Consider the following 18811-nt stretch of genomic DNA (forward strand, 5'->3'; position numbering starts at 1 on the left):
AGCTCAAGTTTGTACGCCACCTGACCAATCCTCTAAATGATTCTGTACAGTCCGACATACCTTGGACTCAATTTCCCCTTTTTACCAAATCGCATTACACCCTTCATGGGGGAAACCTTCAAGAATACCTAATCATCTTCTTTGAACTCCAAATTCCTACGACAAATATCTGAATAGGACTTATGATGAATCTGAACAGTCTTCAACCTCTCCTTAATGATTTTAATTTTTTTCATAGCCTGATACACGAGGTCTGTCCCTATCAACTCTTCTTCCCCAATTTCAATCCACCCAATGGAAAATCTACATTTCTTACCATATAAAGCCTCGAACGGTGCCATCTAAATGCTAGCATTATAGCTATTGTTGTAGGCAAATTCTATGAGTGGAAAATTATCATCCCAACTACCTTAGAAGTCTAGAACACAAGCGCGTAACATATCCTCAAGCGTCTAAATAGTCCGCTCTGCCTGCCCATCAGTCAGCAAGTGAAAGGTTGTACTAAGATTCACCTGAGTACCCAAGCCTTGCTGAAATTTCTTCCAAATGTTAGTAGTGAATTGTGCTCCCCGATCAGAAATGATGGAAACTGGGGTGCCATGCAACCTGACTATTTCTTTGATATACAACTAAGCATATTGTTCCACCGTATCGGTATCCTTAACGTGCAAGAAGTGTGCTGATTTCGTGAGTCAATCCATAATCACCCAAATTGAGTCAAACTTACAAAGAGTATGAAGTAATCCTACCACAAAGTCCATATTAATCATTTCCCAATTCCACATTGGAATTTCTATGTTCTGTGCCAATCCACCGGGCCATTGGTGTTCGGCCTTCACTTGCTGACAATTCGGACATCTTGCCACAAAGTCTGCCGCATTCCTCTTTATATCATTCCACCAATCGACTTCCTTAAGATCATGATACATTTTTTGTAGAACCTGGGTGCACTAAATACCTATATGTGTGAGCTTCAATCATAATTCTTTCACGCAGACCATCCACATTTGTAACACATAGTCGCCCTTGGTACCTTAGTGTACCATCATCCATGCCAATAGAAAATCCCATGGTCTTATGCTTATGAATCCCCTCTTTCAATTGCACCAACAATGGATCGTTGTATTGCTTCCCTTTCATTTCCATAACCAACGAGGATTTAGCCCTATTTTGTACAATTACTACTCCTTTACGAGAGTCCGCAAGACGAACTCCCAAACTAGACAATCGATGAATTTCTTTGTCCAATGACCTTTGATATACCTACCAGTATGCTAAACTACCCATGGATTTCCTGCTAAGGGCATCTACCATAACATTAGCCTTTCCCGGATGACATAGAATATCAATGTCGTAGTCCTTGAGTAACTCGAGCTTCTCTGCCTTAGATTCAATTCCTTTTGTTTGAAAATATATTGAAGGCTCTTATGGTCCGTGAATATATCCACATGGACCCCATATAAATAATGACGCCAAAGTTTCAATGCAAATACCACTGCCGCATGTTCTAAAGCATGTGTTGGATATTTCTTTTCATGATTCTTGCGTTGCCTAGAAGCATAAGTTATAACCTTTCCATGTTGTATTAATACACCTCCAAGTCGGATTCTTGAAGTATCACAATATACCACAAATCCATTTACACCCTATGGTAAAGTCAACACCGGTGTCGTAGTCAATCTTCCTTTCAATTCCTGGAAACTCTTTTCACAAGTATCTGACCATTGGAACTTAATTGCCTTCTGCGTAAATTTAGTCAATGGAGAGGCAAGAGTAGAAAACCCCTCCATAAACTTTCTATAATATCCAGCTAATCCGAAGAAACTGCAAATCTCTATTGGAGTTATAGGCCTCGGCCAATTCTTCACAACTAAAATTTTCTGAGGATCAACCTTAATTCCCTCACTAGAGACTACATGACCCAAAAATATGACCGATTCAAGCCAAAATTCACACTTGATAAACTTTGCATATAACTGATGTTGATGTAGGGTTTGCAGAACTATCTTGAGATGATTACATATTCTTCTCGACTTCGTGAATATACAAGAATATCGTCAATAAATACTATCACAAAAGAGTCGAGGAATGGCTTAAAAACTCGATTCATAAGATCCATGAAGGTTGCTGGGGCATTTGTTAGCCTAAAAGACACCACTAGAAACTTAAAATGCCCATACCGGGTCCTAAAAGATGTTTTCGGAATATGCCGCTCCCTGATCTTCAATTGGTGATACCCGGATTTTAAATCAATCTTGGAGAAGTACCTGGCACCTTGCAATTGATCAAACAAGTCATCTATCATTGGCAGTGGGTACTTATTCTTGATTATGACCTTATTAAGTTGCCGATAGTCAATACACATTCTCAGTGACCCATCTTTCTTTCTTACAAAAAGGACTGGTGCGCCCCAAGGTGACACACTTGGCCGGATAAAACTCTTTTTTAACAAATCTCTAAATTGTTCCTTTAGCTCCTTCAATTTTGTCGGTGCCATTCTGTAGGGTAGAATAGCTATAGGATGCGTGTCTGGCATCACATAAATCCAAAAATCAATCTCCCTATCTGGTGGAATCCCAGGGAGTTCATACGTAAAGACTCCCGGAAATTCATTCACAACAGGCACGGACTCAAGTGTAGGTGTCTGAATATCGGTGTCTGTAACCCGGAGCAATGGTAAATACATCCCATGTTGATCATCTTTGTGGCCTTAAGGTAGGAAATAAACCAACCCTTTGGAACTACATTATCACCCTTCCACTCAATAATTATCTCATTGGAAATTCGAACCTAACAGTTCTAGTTCGGCAATCAAGCTTGGCAAAACATGAATAAAGACAATCCATCCACATTATCACATCAAAGTCGACCATTCTCAATTCAATTAGATCAACCATGGTGTCCCGACCACACAACGTGACAATACAATCCCTATAAACCCGCGCGGCAAAAATAAACTCACCAATCGGAGTAGATATAGAGTACGGCTCATAAAGTTGTTCTGGTTCTATCCCAAATTCCATAGCAACATAAGGTGTGACATATGACAAAGTGGAATCGGGATCACTAAGAGTATATACATCATGAGATTGGACAGTCAATATACCTGTGACAACATCTGGAGAAGCCTCTGAATTTTGGAGACCCCTCATAGCATAGAAAAAGTTGGATCCTACCAAACTCTGTGCTCCACCCCTAGCTGCACCTCACCCTGCTGGTGATGGGGTGCCTCGAGCTGGAGGGGGTGCTGAAGATGTAGCAACTACAAAATTGGATGGTTGTGTTGTGCCCCTGCCGGGATGCACGACACTCCTTGTGAATATGACCCCTCAATCCGCACCCGTAATATACTAGCAGGTCCATGTAGAAGATTCCCAAATGCATCCTCCCACACTTGGGTCATGGGGCCCTCCGCTGCTGCTGGAATGTCCCTCCTGATCAGCCCTGCTAGTAGAGTCCCCTGCTACCCTGATTGTGCTTGAAACGACTCGCCTGCTGCTGACTAGGCCCTGCTGGCAGTGCACTAGCTGAAGACTGAGCAAAAGGCTAGGATGGCCCTGATGACCCTCCCCTGAAAGCTTATCTTCCCCCACCAAATGACTCCCCAAAGTTGCTTACGGACCGGGCCTTGCTGGTACCCTCTCTCTCCCTTCTGTTCTTCAACTTACGGTCCTCTATAGCTTAAGAAAATGCTACTATTTCCCATAGTTCATATTTAAATTCAAGGCAGTTGTAGCGGCCTCATTCATAACCAAGGGGCTAAGGCCCTGCACAAACCAGCGCACTCTAGCCTCCATAGTGGGCAACATTATAATGGCATATTTTGACAGGCGCGTGAACTCCATGTGATACACCCACACACTCCTACTCCCTTGCTTAAGATTCTCAAACTCTGCGACACGAGCTGCCCTAATCTCGGTCGGCAATAAATGGTCCATGAAAGCATCAGCAAACGCGCTCCACCTTGCTGGAGGGCTCCCCTCCTCCCGAGAGTCCTCCCACAGCTCAAACCACGAATAGGCCACCCTTTTTAGGAGGTAGGCAGCCAACTCCACTCTCTCCGTATCACTAGCGCGCATAACCCGGAGAGTCTTATGCATCTCATCAATGAAGTCCTGTGGGTCATTCTCCGGATTAGCACCCGTGAACACCGGAGGATCCAACTGAAGAAACTTGTTCACCCTAGAACCACTAGAATCCCTTTGTTGGCTAGAAGAAGTCGGTGCAACATTTGATCTCTGGGCTTGAGAAGCCACTATCCGTGTTAACATCTAGATAGCTCCCCTAAGATCAATATTAGAAACACCAGAATCGGAAGTTGGAACTGGAGGTGGCACTGGTATATCAGTTGGAGGGACCGTTGCACCCTCAGTAGGTGTAGGGACAGGTGTGGTCTGATCAGTTGTAGTAGAGTCAGATGTTGTAGTAACTGGAGGAATATTCTCACTCCTCGGGTGCTCACCCGTATCATCAAATATAGGATCAACTATCACTCCTGGGATGACATTGGCTCTTTGGCTAGTTCTTGCCTTCTTCTTAGGTGCCATATATTGAAAGTTAAAGTAAAGCTCGAGTTAAAGGAGGAACAATCTTACCATCAACTTTATCGCATGATCGAGAACATGAAAGAAGAGTATTATTCCTAAATGCCCATGTAGCATCCTAATTATAGATGTGGTCGACAACACACCGATAATAAGGACTCTACTAGATATGGCTCTGAGACATCATAGGACACTTTAAAACCTTAGGCTCTGATACCAAGTTTATCATGCCCCAAAACCGAGGAGCGCGACCGGTGCTCAGCCGAGTAAACCCGGTCGAGAAAGCCTGTTAAATTCTTTCTACCCAATTCACCCATTATCAATAAAAGACATGATTTCATAAATTATACAGAAGGAAGTTCATACATACGATGCTAAATCATTTGATTAGCCATTGCGCCTTTAAGTCTTAAAATACATATTTCTTATAGTTCGAATGGAACAAGTGATCAAACACAACATAAATGGTTTAACCTTCCCAACACCCATATACAACCCACATATTATCTACGGAGCTTCTAAATATACAAAAGAGAGAAAAGATGGTGCCGGCAACAAGGCCCCGACTATACCTCAAAAAGTGACCACAATATAAACAAAAAGATACAATACATGACCCCAGAATGAAATGGGGTTCACCGAGTCTACTGAGAAGATGATGATGTACCACTAACTGCGATCAACATTGTCTTCTATGTAACCACCTGCATCCATTTAAAGATGCAGCGCCTTCGGCAAAAGGGACGTTAGTACCATCGAATAGTACTAGTATGTAAAGCTAGAACACCATCTCAATAGAATGGACAATAATACAAAGGGGAAACAGTCATAAGTTCAATAAGAGCTTCTCCTACGTGAAATAGGACACTTTTCCGGAGTTGTATGTGCGCAGCCATGCACCTGGAAGTGTGCCTGCGCACTTGGCCGCGCACTTTTCACACTGTTATGACACATATGCACGGTTAGTGTGCAGTCACACAATTTTCCCACTATTATGTTGGGAATTTAAAACAACGTAAAACATAAACGTTGTAGCTCTTTGAATTACCTTTTCAATAATATTTTGTGGAGCCCAAAAGGAGTTTCGAGCAAAATGTTATGTGCATTTTACTGGACACTGTGTTGTATGCCTGCTCGATTATTCGTTCATTCTTAACTATCATCCGTTGATCCTCGAACACGATCCCGAATTTATTCCTTGGCCTTTTACTCATACTTCAAAGCTCCATATCGCTTGAATTCATTCCATAACATCTACGTAGCTCCAAATCACTCCTACAAGGCATAACACACACAATTAGTGCAAAACACTAGCGATTAAAGCTCAAACTCAACTAAAGTGCAGTAAATTGGAATGTAATAATCATCTAAAACATGAGATTATAGCCTACTATCAAGAGCCTCACATCATGTAGAAATCGTCTTCTATTATCGGGTGTCAATTCTGGTGACATCACCCCACTTGCAATAAAATTCACATAGTCTGCATACCACAGGGCTGCACTCTTGGTGACAACAAATAACTGCTCATCTAGAAAGGTTTGTTTGATCGACCCCTCTCGGCTACATGGTTCCAATTTTCTAATCTAGACAAGTGATCAGCCACTTGATTCTCTGTCCGTTTTCGATCCCGGATCTCTAAATCAAATTCTTGCACGAGAAGGACCCATCGAATTAGCCTCGGCTTGGCGTCTCTCTTTTCAAACAAGTACCTTATAGCTGAATGATCTATGTAGATGATGAATTTGGTTCCCACTAGATAGGATTTGAATTTTTCAAATACCCACACCACTGCAAGCAACTCTTTTTCAGTAACAGTGTTGTTCATCTGGGCTAGATTCAGAGTTTTGCTCGCGTAAACAGATCTGATTGCTATGTCACTCGCACCGCATATCAACTCAAATGGCTACGCCCAATCCGGGGCAATGATAATTGGTGCAGTCACTATTCTTCCCTTCAACTCCTCAAATGCTTTCAAACAGGCATCATCAAACTTGAACGGGATATCTTTCTCAAGAAGCCTTCATAGAGGAGAAGAAATTTATGAAAAATAATTAATGAAACAACGATAAAAACCTACATGGCCCAAGAAACTGCGAATGCCTTTGACGGATGTCGGTGGGGGCAATTTTTCAATCGCCTCCACCTTTGCTTTGTCCACCTGCAAACCGATTTTTGAAAACCTTGTGTCCCAAGACTATACCTTCTCTTACCATGCAATGGAACCTTTATCAGTTTAGTACCATGTTCGTTTCTTCACACCTAGCAATCACTTTATCAAGGTTCATTAAACAATTTTCAAAAGAACACCCAAACACAGAAAAGTCATTCATGAACACTTCCACAAATATTTCAACCATGTCAGTAAAAATAGCCATTATATACCATTGAAAAGTCACAAGTGCATTACTGAGACCAAAGGGCATTCTCTCAAAACCATACATGCTATAGGGATACATAAATATAGTTTTCTCTTGGTTCTCTAGGGCTATAGCAATCTGATTATACCCCAAATAGCCATCTAGGAAACACTAGTATTCCAGTCCAGCTAATCTACCGAGGATTTGATCAATAAAGGGGTGGGGGAAGTGGTCCTTTTGGGTGGCATTGTTTAATTTTCTATAATCTATGCAAATGCTCCACCGAGTCACAATTCTTGAGGGAATCAGGTCATTATTTTCATTAACCACTATAGCCATCCCCCTTTCTTACGCACACATTGTACGGGACTTACCCATTTGCTATTAGAGATTGGATATACAATACCTGCATAAAGCCACTTAATCACTTTTATTTTTACGACCTCTTTCATGATTGGATTTAGGCGGCGTTGTTGCTCTACACTTGGCTTGTGCCCTTCCTCCATGAGGTTTTTATGCATGCAGAAGGCCGTATTAATGCCTCTAATGTCAGAGACTCCATCCACCCAATTGCTCGTTTGTGATCACGCAACACTGTTAATAGCTTTTCTTCCTGCAATTTAGACAAGTCAAAAGAAACAATAACAGACAGAGTGTTAGAGCAACCCAAATAAGCATATTGAATGTGAGGGGGGAAAGGTTTAAGTTCCAATTTTGGAGCTTCTTCAATAGACGGTTTTGGAGGAGACCCACTTGTCCTATTTAGGGGCTCAAAGGTATTTAATCCTTGTATGTAGGCACAAGATGCATCTAGTATGAGCATCATCTCCTCAACCTCGTTATCAATCTCTAAGCTATCGAACAACATGAGTGCTTTATCTAGAGAATCGTCTAGATATATACTCCTGTCGATAAGTTGCTCATCCACCTCCACAACAGATATCATAGAGAGCTCCTATGGATTGCCTTGTAGACATTAAAAACTGCTTCTTCGTTGTCCACCCTCATAATCATTTTTCCCTCTCTCACTTTAATAATTGCATCAGTTGTATCCATGAGAGGTCGTCCCAATATGATTGGAACTTGTTTATCAGCCTCATAATCTAGGATAATGAAGTCTGTTGGGAAGATGAATTTCCCAATTTGTAGCAACACATCTTCAATCACTCATTCAGGGTAGGCTATGGATCTATCAGCTAGTTGCAACATCACAATGGTTGGTCTTGGAGCTCCCAGACCCAATTGCTTGAATATACAGAAGGGCATCAGATTTATGCTTGCCCCCAAATCACAAAGAGCGCGACCCACATCGATATTACCAATCCGCATAGGGATGGTGAAGCTGTCAGGATCCTTAAGATTTTGTGGAAGCTTGTTTTGGACCCTTGAAGCGCACTCCGGAATAAGTGTGACTGTCTCAAATTCATTCAATATCCTCTTGTGAGATACTATATCTTTGATATACTTAGCATACTTTGGAATTTTGCGAAGTACATCTACCAATGGAATATTTAATTAAACATGGCTCAACATAGAGAGAAATATTTTGAACATGCGATCATCATTCTTATTCTACAATCTTTGGGGTAAGGTGGTGGCGGCATTGCAGCATTCACCGACTCTGAACTTGCTTCATATTTCTTTGACTCATGTGTTGCTTTAGGAATCAACTCCCCTTTAGGTATAGGCTTATCCTTTCTCTTCTTTGGAACTTCTTCTAATTCCCTCCCGTTTCTGAGTGTAACTGCATTAACTTGAGGGTTCTTCTCTGTATCACTGGGAAGAGCGCTTGCAGGCCTAGTATTTTTATTTGACGCAAATTTCCCCATTGTCAAGTAATGATTTCTTCAACAAGTCATTCATACTCTCTTCTATTTGCTGGGGTGACTTCTGAGGTTGATTAAAATTTCCTTGGTTCCTATAATGATTCTGAGTGGGTTAATTTCCACCCCAGGAGATTTTAGGAAGATTCTTCCAATTTGGATTGTAAGTTCTCCCATATTGTGCATGCTGATTTATCGGACCTCTGCTATGTTGCCCCACATAGTAGATATATTCAGGATTCGTCGGACACATGTCACTCGTATGACACTCACCACATAATTCACAGTAAGTAGACATCTGTTGTATATGTTGCATCTATTGTCTTTGGTGCATCGCCTTTCTATTCATCTGATTTGGCAATTTTGCTATATCTGCTCTCATGGCTGAGAGGTCATCAAGCTCAATTACATTGGTTGCTTTATGTTTAAGTACTCTTCGTGATTCCCCATATCCTTACCTATTATGATCATTAGTAGTGAAGTTGTTTAGCAGGAGCTGGATTTCACTATACGACCTCGCCATGCAACTACCCCCAAAAGATGAGTCAAGATTCATCTTTGATGTATCGCATGGCCCATCAATGAAGTATGACCCAACACCTTATTAGTCTGACAATGATGCAGGGAGTCTCTGACTAGCTTCTTGTATCTTTCCCAAGCTTGACGAAGAGTCTCGCCATCCCGTTGTTGGAACCCAAGAATCTAGCTCCTCGGCGACTTTTTCTTCTTAGTGGAAAAAAATTTGATTAAGAATTTTCTTGCTAGATCATCCCAATTGCAGATTGAGTTCGCGGGCTCCTTTTGCAACCATTCCTTAGCTTCCCCCCAGTATAGTGTCAGCTTGACGTAATCCTTGGAAATATTCGTATAAGTGTAAGTGTCCGTAATTTCTTGGAAGTTCTGAATGTGTCGTTGTGGGTCTTCATGAGATAGACCAACATACTGTCTTATGAACAGAATTAGTTGTACCATGTTCTGTTTGAGTACAAAGTTTCCGGTGATACCTGGCTTCACAATAGCCTGAGTCATATTAGAAAGATTGGGCCTTGCGGTTTTTATCACCAGACGCTCTTCATTACCTACCATCTCTAGTGGTTGTTGTTGAACTACAATGTCCAACTCTCTTTCGATCTAGTTCTAGCTTCGACTTCCCTTCTCACTCTGAAGTGTTCATTCAATTTCAGGAACAAGAGGACGTAGGTTATTTGCGCTTCTACTCCTCCGCATTCAAGAGAATAGCATGCGTCAACGCAAACAAGGCAAACTGAAAATTAAAACATGAACAAATAACTAATAAAATCTTAACTCAGACAAGTAGCTAATTTCTAAGTCCCCGACAATGGCACAAAAACTTGTTATGACCAAACACACGCACACAAGTATACGTGGTCGTCAAGTAATAGAGTAGTGAGTAGAGTATCGTTCCCATGGAGACTTATGATTAACTTTTAACTGATTCAAACTCAAATAACTTATCGATTCAAGTGATTTCTCACAAAATGTGTAAATGACAAATTTACTACCTAAGAAACTATCAAGCAATGAAATAACTAGAGATCAACCACAACACATAAGCAATTTCGAATAACAATCAGTTGGAGAGGATATTCCAGGATCATAGGTTAGGTGACAATCTTATTGCATTCTTGGCTTAAAATAACTAATTGATTTATAGATTATCAATTGACAGGACTGATATTACTCATAAGAATTTATCGTGTTCTTACTCGCCTATTCAAGCTAAATAATGCCTATATGTCTATGGAATTAAGATTAATAAGAATGTATTTACATTTTGAGTATTTCAACCAAGCAAGTTAATTAGGTATACTTGTATCCTAATAGCGAATATGTTCCCCGGTGCTCAGGTTCAAGAACTTTCTCTATGTAATCCTATATGCAATATAGAATTCCCTCATTCGAGTTCAACTCTAGATTCGTAGATAGTATTTTCACGGTTAGCTACTCAACAAATAATTAAGAACAGAATTAAATAAATAACCCAGTATGATAAAATCAGACTCGTCAATTTAAACTTCAAACATAAACATTCATGTAGCACCCATGACCCCAGAATAATAGGGTTCTTATCCAGTCATGCTCATACAATCATCAAAAATAACGTTTTCAAACATAAAATAAATGAACACTAGAAGAATAATGGAAGAATTTATCAAATACGTGCTCCCGAGTGTTTCGTACTTTTGTTTCTCTTTCAAAGTCACGTCCTCCTCCCCAAAATAGGTTTGGGTTGGCTATTATATGAGTTGGGGGCGTCTTGGGGTCGAAATAACTGAGTCTCCATCGAAAAGGACCCTTTCACATCTTGAGCACCCACGACAGTGTGGGGTGCTAAGCCTGGCGCTCAACATCTTCAGCATATTGTTTTGTGCGCCACAGGTAGTCTCACACCTCCTTTTTCCCGAGGGGATAGGGGATAGGGGATAGGGAGTTTTTCCAATTTAAGTGACATTATTCGAAATGAGATTATTTATTTATTCAGAGTCGCCACTTGGAATAATCTATGGTTTCCTAAGTCACCGATTTATTTTAGAATCCCAAATCGAGGAAATTTGACTCTTATTTATGGTCTGCGAATATAGAAGACCGGGTAAGGAATTCTATTAACCCGAGAGAAGGTGTGAGGCACTCCTGAGTTCTGTGGTTTTAGCACGGTCGCTCAACTATTAATAATTGGCCTAGCTATCTGATTTAATACATATTTTAAACATATATGTGCATTTTTATTCCTTTTAACCGCTTTTAATTATTTATGGAACTTATTTGAACAAGTTGCGATGTCGCAAACTCATTTGTTTTTGTACATATTGTGAATCGCGTAACGTGAAATGCACCCGCGATTTACAACATGTTTATTTTTATTATTATTCGAAGTTGAAGTCAAGTCGCGTGAAACGCGCACTTGAGTTGGGATTTACGTATCGTGACCATGCCACGGGAACCATACCCATAGTCACGATAATTTATTAATCGCGTCTAAAGCAACTAGCACGTGTTCATGATTTATTTTTCCTTACGGGATTGAGATCTGTGTAAGGTCAAGAGCTATGGAAATCAATTGTGAAAAATGGGTCTACTTTTTCTCTTACTAAATTGGGCCTGACAAAAACTATTTTGGACCAGATAAATTAAATTGGATCGTAGTACAATTGGTTCTTTAAAGCCAATTAATGAGTATGCCCAATTACTAGTTCATCAAGCTACTCCCCTATCAATTAGTCAATTGTAGTAGTACATGTTTCATTAAGCAAAGCCCAACCACCAGGCCCAATCATTATTTTTTTTAAGTCTAAACCTCATTTTTCAATTTCAACTAGCAGATATAGATTTTATCCCCAAAGTTCAAACATTCACTACGTGCCAAAAATCATATTCTTTTTTATCAATCTTCATGTTAATCATCAAGAAAGTAGCAAAATTTAATAAAGCTAATGAGACCTAACAATTCATACAGAAAAAAAAATTCAATCTTTACAAGGATGTAAATGGACCTTTACAAGACTGTTTTGAAGCTCGGACAATGGATAAGGATGTAAATGGAGCCTCGACCAAAATCGACAAATGGAGCTCGAACTCGACGACTCAACTTTGAAGCTGTTATTTTCTATACAAAAGGGGACTATTTCGCTGGGTTTTCGGCTCATTTTTGTGGTGCTTTTTAGCTTGGTTTCCAGTTGGTTCGGGGTTGGAGTTTAGGTGATGAATTGCTGGATTTTTTGAAAGAAAGTCGAAGAAAAAATGACACGAGTAGAAATTTCATTATCCTAGAAAAAGAAAAATAAATTTCTCTCAATTCCCTCCACTTACCATTTTTCTTATTATTTTTAAAAAAAATTCCCTACTTTCCTTTACTTTTATTTTTTAATTTCTAACTTTTTTTACTTTTATTATATTTAAATTCTCACTTTTATACTCTTTTTTTATTTTTTATTTTCCACTTATTTTACTTTTTTTTAAAAAAGAAATTCAGCTACGCTTACTTTTATTTTTTAATTCCAACTTTCTTTTACTTTTTATTTTTTTAAATTTCCACATTCTTTTACTTTTATTTTTAAAATTTTTCACTTTCTTTTACTTTTTTATTAAACAATTTGTACCTACTTTTACTTTACTTTTTAATTTTATATTTCTACTTTTCCTATTTTTAATTCCCATCCGAAATTTGTTTTAAAAAAAATAATTTTTATTTATTTTCTATTTTTAATTCATTTTATTTAAAAATAAAGATAAAAATAAAAATAAAAATAATACTAATAGTAATAATTGAACTTTGAAATTATTATTAATATTTACCCTATATATAAAAAAGTGTAACAAAGCTAAAAATATATATTAAATTTCTGAAAATATTTACATAGTAGAAGGTGATAAAAATTCAAATATAGTCAAAAATTAGGTGCTCACAGGTAGCGCCCCACACTGCCTGTGGCGCTCAACTGGGCAACTTCGCCTTTTCTTCCCATTTTTGCTCTAATTAGTGCACTTTCATCCCAATGATTCCTACACATAGAAATACCACAAATTAGCACAAATCATTATTTTATGCATCCGAAATCTACGAGAAATAAGTACAATGCAAGGCAATATACATCAAAATATGCATACATTAAGCTGAATATCAGAGTTCTATCTTAAGAGGTACATAGAATAAATTATGTTAATAATTCTTTTTTTAAAACTATTATGCTATCAACAACTCAACAGAATATGATATAGTGACTCCACGCAATTAAATTCACATTGACAATCAATTCACCAAGTTATAACGGAGGCACATATTGGTATGTTAAGCAACACAACAAATCACGTAGAATACATGACTCACACAAGAAACCATAATCGTTCCAACACCAAGATAACAACGAATAACCAAACACAATCAAAATACAGGTGAATGATTGAATGAAGCACAATGACCGTTCAAATTAACAAGTTGTTTCAACATGGAATGTACAACGAAAATCACAACCGAGGTACCGCCTCGTATTCACATTTCATAATTTTAATCACAATCTTTTCTTATATCACCGCCTGAGCCATACATTTAGTTTTGCAAATTATTTTACCTGAATTAGCTACATGCGTTTTGGCCTACCTTTTCTCACCGCATGGCTTCAACTATGTTCCCCTACTTGCAACACGTGTAAGAAACCCGCCTTATCTCACTGCGTGCGTATCAACCCCTAGATTTATACCACAACATGCTTATCAATATCACAACTCGCACCATAACTGCCCATATGCCACAACTTTCCACAAATTCAACAACACCAATATTTCCACAACAAATATTGGATCAACCACAATGTGTACAAGAATTTTAAAAATAACAAAATGAATGAGAATGCTCAACAAGGAAAGGTATCTCACCAATTAACAGCTTCACCTCAATGTGATGACAATTATTACAGCTTCAATACCAATAACTCAACAAGATGATATTTCACGAAATAACAACTTCAATTAAAAGTGATTCAACAATTAAGAGGTAACAAGAAAATAAGGAAGGCAATAACTTCAACTAAAGCATATAAGAGTAAAATAACAAGTAAGAGGTAGAACAAGTGCTAACACCGTCAAATAGAGTATGTAAGAGTAGATTAACAATTAGAGATATAACATGTTGTGAAAATTCAATTAAAGGCATGGAAAGAGTCTAGATAATCTAAACCTGTCAAACACCACATATAGCATGTCTACCCACTCGTCACCTTGTGTACACAGCTTTTACATACCACAAATAGCACAATCAACCCAAATCCTAAGGGGTAGTTTCCCCGACACAAAGTTAGGCAAGATACTTACCTCAACTACGCAAACTCAACCCTCCAAAATAGCTTTTCAACTAAAATTCGCCTCCACACGGCTCAAATCTAACCAAAAACTAACTTAATAACATCAAACAATGCAAGAGAAACCAATTACAATAAATAAAGTTATGATCTTTACATTTTCCCCAAAAAGTCAATAAAAGTCAACATCAGGCCCTCCTTGGATTCCAAATCCAAGCTTATCTGAGCGAAGCCCGAACCAATACAAGCTCACACGAATGAAAACCGACTCAATCAGAGTCCGATGCTCAACCAATTCGCCAAAAGATCTCTCTTGGGTGTTCATAACCCAAGAGTCTAACCCACACTAGTTGTATCTCATATCTCCCGAAATACTTTTCCAAAACTCGTCAAATTTGAGTATGTTGTTCTCCTAATATAGGAAAACAAGACCCCATAAGCAATCAGGAAATAAACACCTCTAACTCATTTCCAGTTTTTAAAATTTAGGACATAACCTTAGGTCTTGATTTAAAGAATTAAATGGGTTTTCAATTAAAATCCCGGATTAAAGCTTAAACCAAGGGAATGAATCAAAGAAAATACTTAGGCTATGGTTTAGACTTTACCCCATGGAAGAAACTTGAAGAACATCCTTGAATTCTCCCAGTCTTAAACTTTAAGATTAGAAAAACTTCAACAATATTAATAGCAAAATATATCCAGCTTTTCTACCTCGTTTCATGCGCCAAATGATTCCAAAACTTGCTTTTAATACCTCCCATTGATTCCTCGTACAATTCCAGCCAAGTTAGGCTTTTGAATCACTCCATTTGACCTTATAATGATGGAGATATGTTAGTTTTAATAATTGGAAATAGTGCAGATTTTAAATACGATGTCAGTGGTAATTTCGTAATTAATCTGGAAAAAAAATCTGGCAGCCTAATTCTTAGTAAAATGGCCATAAATTTCTCATACGATGTCAAAACTTGATGATTTCAATTGCTATGGTTCCAAAATTATGATATGGATTTAATGATTTAGTCGAAACACTAATCAAAGGCAGTTTGCTCAATATGGTAACATTTATGGTCAAATCGACGTTGAAATCGAAAACAATCACCATACAACCCAAACTTATCCAAAACTAATCGGAATCTAACCAAACATAGTGGACATATCCAAAATTATCATATAAACTTATTGGAATAATTAATACCCGATTCCGAGTTCGTTTACCAAAAAGTCAAACATTGGTCAACTCTTCCAACTTAAAGCTTCTAAAACGAGAATCATTCTTCCAAATCAATCTCGAACAACTTTAAAATCGACACCAACCATACACGCAAGTCATAATATGAAGCTACTCAATCTCAAACCACCGAATGAAATGTTAAATCTTAAAACGACTGGTTGGGTCATTACAAAAAAATTCCCAAACTTGTTGTGCGATGAATATGTGGTCCGCACAATTAATCTGCGGTTGCAGATTGGACCGCAAAGTGACCCCCAATATTAAGATTCTTCTGGTACGATCTGCGATGGTTCTACGGTTAGCGAAACAGACCTACGGTCGCTAAATGGAGCTCATAAATGCCATCTTCTGCAAATTTCTTTCTACCAACCCCACGATGCATTGCAATTCCAAATTCTGTATTGTGGTATCTGCAATCTTCCAAAACACATTATCCTACTTTAGCACCATAAACCTCAAATTCTTGGCAAACTTTTACGGGGCCTCACAATGACACTACAAACTCGTAGGTTTCAAAAGATAATCATAAAATGTGGTTTTTAGAAAAAGGGTAGCACCTCCAAATCAAAGGCTCTAGAGAGGAGTAATTAAGATGTGTGTCACAAGTGTGGCGGCCTTGATCACCTAGTTATAGACTGTCCAATGTAGGAGATCGAATGGAAAAGAAATAATCCATATAATGTGAAATAACAGAAGAAGAACCATGTCCTTGATTGTAAGATGGAAAAGAGGACAACTGATGAGATTGTAAGAGAGACACTAGCTATCATGGGAAATACCTTAGCGGTAAATCTGATGATGAAATCAAGATGGAAGATCAATCCATGACGGCCATATATGATTCCAACTCAAATAATGAAAACACCTTTGCATTGATGGCAAATTCATATTCAATAGTGAGATCATCAAGCTGAGGTAAGTTTTGTTGATCTTAACGAAAAGGTTTATACTTACTCTACAAAAATTGGTTTCTCTATCTAAGGTATTGGTTTATGCATATCATAGTCTCTGTGCTGAAAAGGGATAGTTCATAAATGAATATGCTTCTCTTAAGTTTGATAACAAAGACCTAGAGATAAGTAAAGAAAACCTAGAAAGAACTATTAAAGAACTAACGGACCAAGTTCTTACTCTAGGTTATGCAAAATTAGCCTTAGAGATTGAGAACAAAATTCTTCTTGATGAACCTACTAAAGGAAAGATCCATGCTAGTGAGACTTAGGAAAACCTAGAGAACAAATTGAAAAAGGTACAAAATGATCTTTGTGTTAAACATGAAAAAAGTATGTAGTTTAGGAGAATCTAAATAAGACTAAGTATGAATTAGAAATAACCAAAAGTAAGTATGTCCATATCATTGAGAATTGTTTTTTCATACACTATGGTAACAATGGGCACTTTGAAAATTCATGTAAGGCTAAGTCAGCAACTCAAAAGAAATTCTAGTTTGTTGGAAAATGAAAAATTATGTAACCTGGTTCTTTTTTGATAAATGTTAGACTAGGTTGGGCTAAAGAGAATTTGATTCTTCCTTTTACTTGAAAATGACCAGGGTTGATTTGGGGGCTCATTTGGTAGGCCTAATGAGGATGTGTATCCTACACTGGGTCGGATTTGGTGACTCAACACTGTTATTGAAGAAAGGTGTGTCATTCGATTAGGATTTATCTTATGTGTATCCGATGTGTTCTGTGTGTTACTCTTCTATGCTACGAGAGGTTGTGATTTGTTGGTTATATGCTCACAAGATGTTGTTCTATTTGGGCCTTGGAGCGTACCTCGAGCGAGTTGGTTATTAGGGTGTTAAATGGTTGAGTGCGGCTTGGTTATGTCCTTTATGGGTTGTGGTATAAAGCTATTTGCTTTTCCATAGTTATGGTCATGCACTTGTGTACTTGATGTTGAATTGCGTGTGGTAGTGCATTTTGAGAATTGTGGCTTGAGATATTTCATAGGACCGGTGTTGGATGGGGTCACCCATTGCAACGGAGTTATGTTGGGACATGATCCTTGGGTATTGATTCGGGTGTCTTGGTTCTACCATGTGTGATGGGTTCATAGCAGTGCGTTGGTGGTGGTGGTTGTTGAACTTGCGACACGGTTCTCTCATTTAAGTCATTTTCCATTTTGTGATGCATTTGAATTGTTGCTATTGGTGCACGGATTTCAGGGCTTTTGGATTTAGGTTGTAGTGGTGAGGCCTGTCACTAGAATGGTTGTGTTTGATGAGATGAGGTCATTAGACCTGGAATAGGTACTATCGGATTTGATTACAATATGTATGGAGGAACAATTTTAGAAGTTGGCTTAGAATTTGGCTTTGGTTCTTTTCCAGCAAGAGAGAGCTCCATGGCATGTTGATATGATGAGTGGTTATGAGTTTATGTATGTTTATTTCATCATCGGCAGTGTACGAAGGTTTTCGAATGATATTTTGTTTCATATGAAGTTTATTACCGGTATCGGGTTTGTTTTGGGTAGTTACTATGGTCGGAAATTTGGCTACGAGTATGCGAGTCGTGTGGTATGTCTTGTGATTATATCTTGGGTTATGATTATAGCTTGATACAACTTGTTTAGACTTATACAATATGTAGATGCACGATTCAGGTTGTGTAAGGAATTTTGGATGTTGGGAATTGGGTTCCAAGGTTTATGGGCTAGGGTTGAATTAAGGATCTTCAGTTATGTTGTTTCGTCGGGCTTATATGACTTGGAGTGACGTGGGATCACCCCGGGTACGTGCATAGTAAGATTACACGGCAATTTGATAGCTTTGGAACAACTCTTGGCACGTTCGAGAATGAACGAATGTATAAGTTGGGGGGATGTAATGACCCAACCGGTCGAGCAAGTGCTCAAACCTCGGTGGTTTGAGGGCATGCGTAGCTCCGTATGATGTAGTATAACTTGCGTGTATCGTCGATTTGGTTTTCAGGGGATTCAGAATTAGTTTGGAAGAATGATTCTCAACTAGGAAGCTTTAAGTTGGAAGAATTGACCAAGTTTGACTTTTGTATATTTGACCCCTGGA

General features: G+C 38.5%; 2 protein-coding genes across 2 annotated transcripts; both read right to left on the reverse strand.

Annotated features, from left to right (window-relative positions):
* Nucleotides 1-918: 918 nt before the first annotated feature.
* LOC138901121 (uncharacterized) lies at nucleotides 919-4271 on the reverse strand. The gene is made up of 2 exons (XM_070188857.1): nucleotides 3861-4271; nucleotides 919-1263 (listed from the first exon to the last, which is right to left on the reverse strand). Exons 1-2 carry the CDS (start codon nucleotides 4269-4271, stop codon nucleotides 919-921), a joined length of 756 nt encoding a protein of 251 aa, XP_070044958.1.
* Nucleotides 4272-8071: 3800 nt separating this feature from the next.
* On the reverse strand, nucleotides 8072-8733 carry LOC104119377 (uncharacterized). Its single transcript, XM_009630865.2, has 2 exons — nucleotides 8481-8733; nucleotides 8072-8400 (listed from the first exon to the last, which is right to left on the reverse strand). The coding sequence occupies exons 1-2, from the start codon at nucleotides 8731-8733 to the stop codon at nucleotides 8072-8074; spliced, it is 582 nt and encodes a 193-aa protein (XP_009629160.2).
* Between the last annotated feature and the right edge of the window lie 10078 nt (nucleotides 8734-18811).

This window comes from Nicotiana tomentosiformis, chromosome 11 (genome assembly GCF_000390325.3).
Source record: "Nicotiana tomentosiformis chromosome 11, ASM39032v3, whole genome shotgun sequence".
NCBI classification, from domain to species: Eukaryota; Viridiplantae; Streptophyta; class Magnoliopsida; order Solanales; family Solanaceae; genus Nicotiana; species Nicotiana tomentosiformis.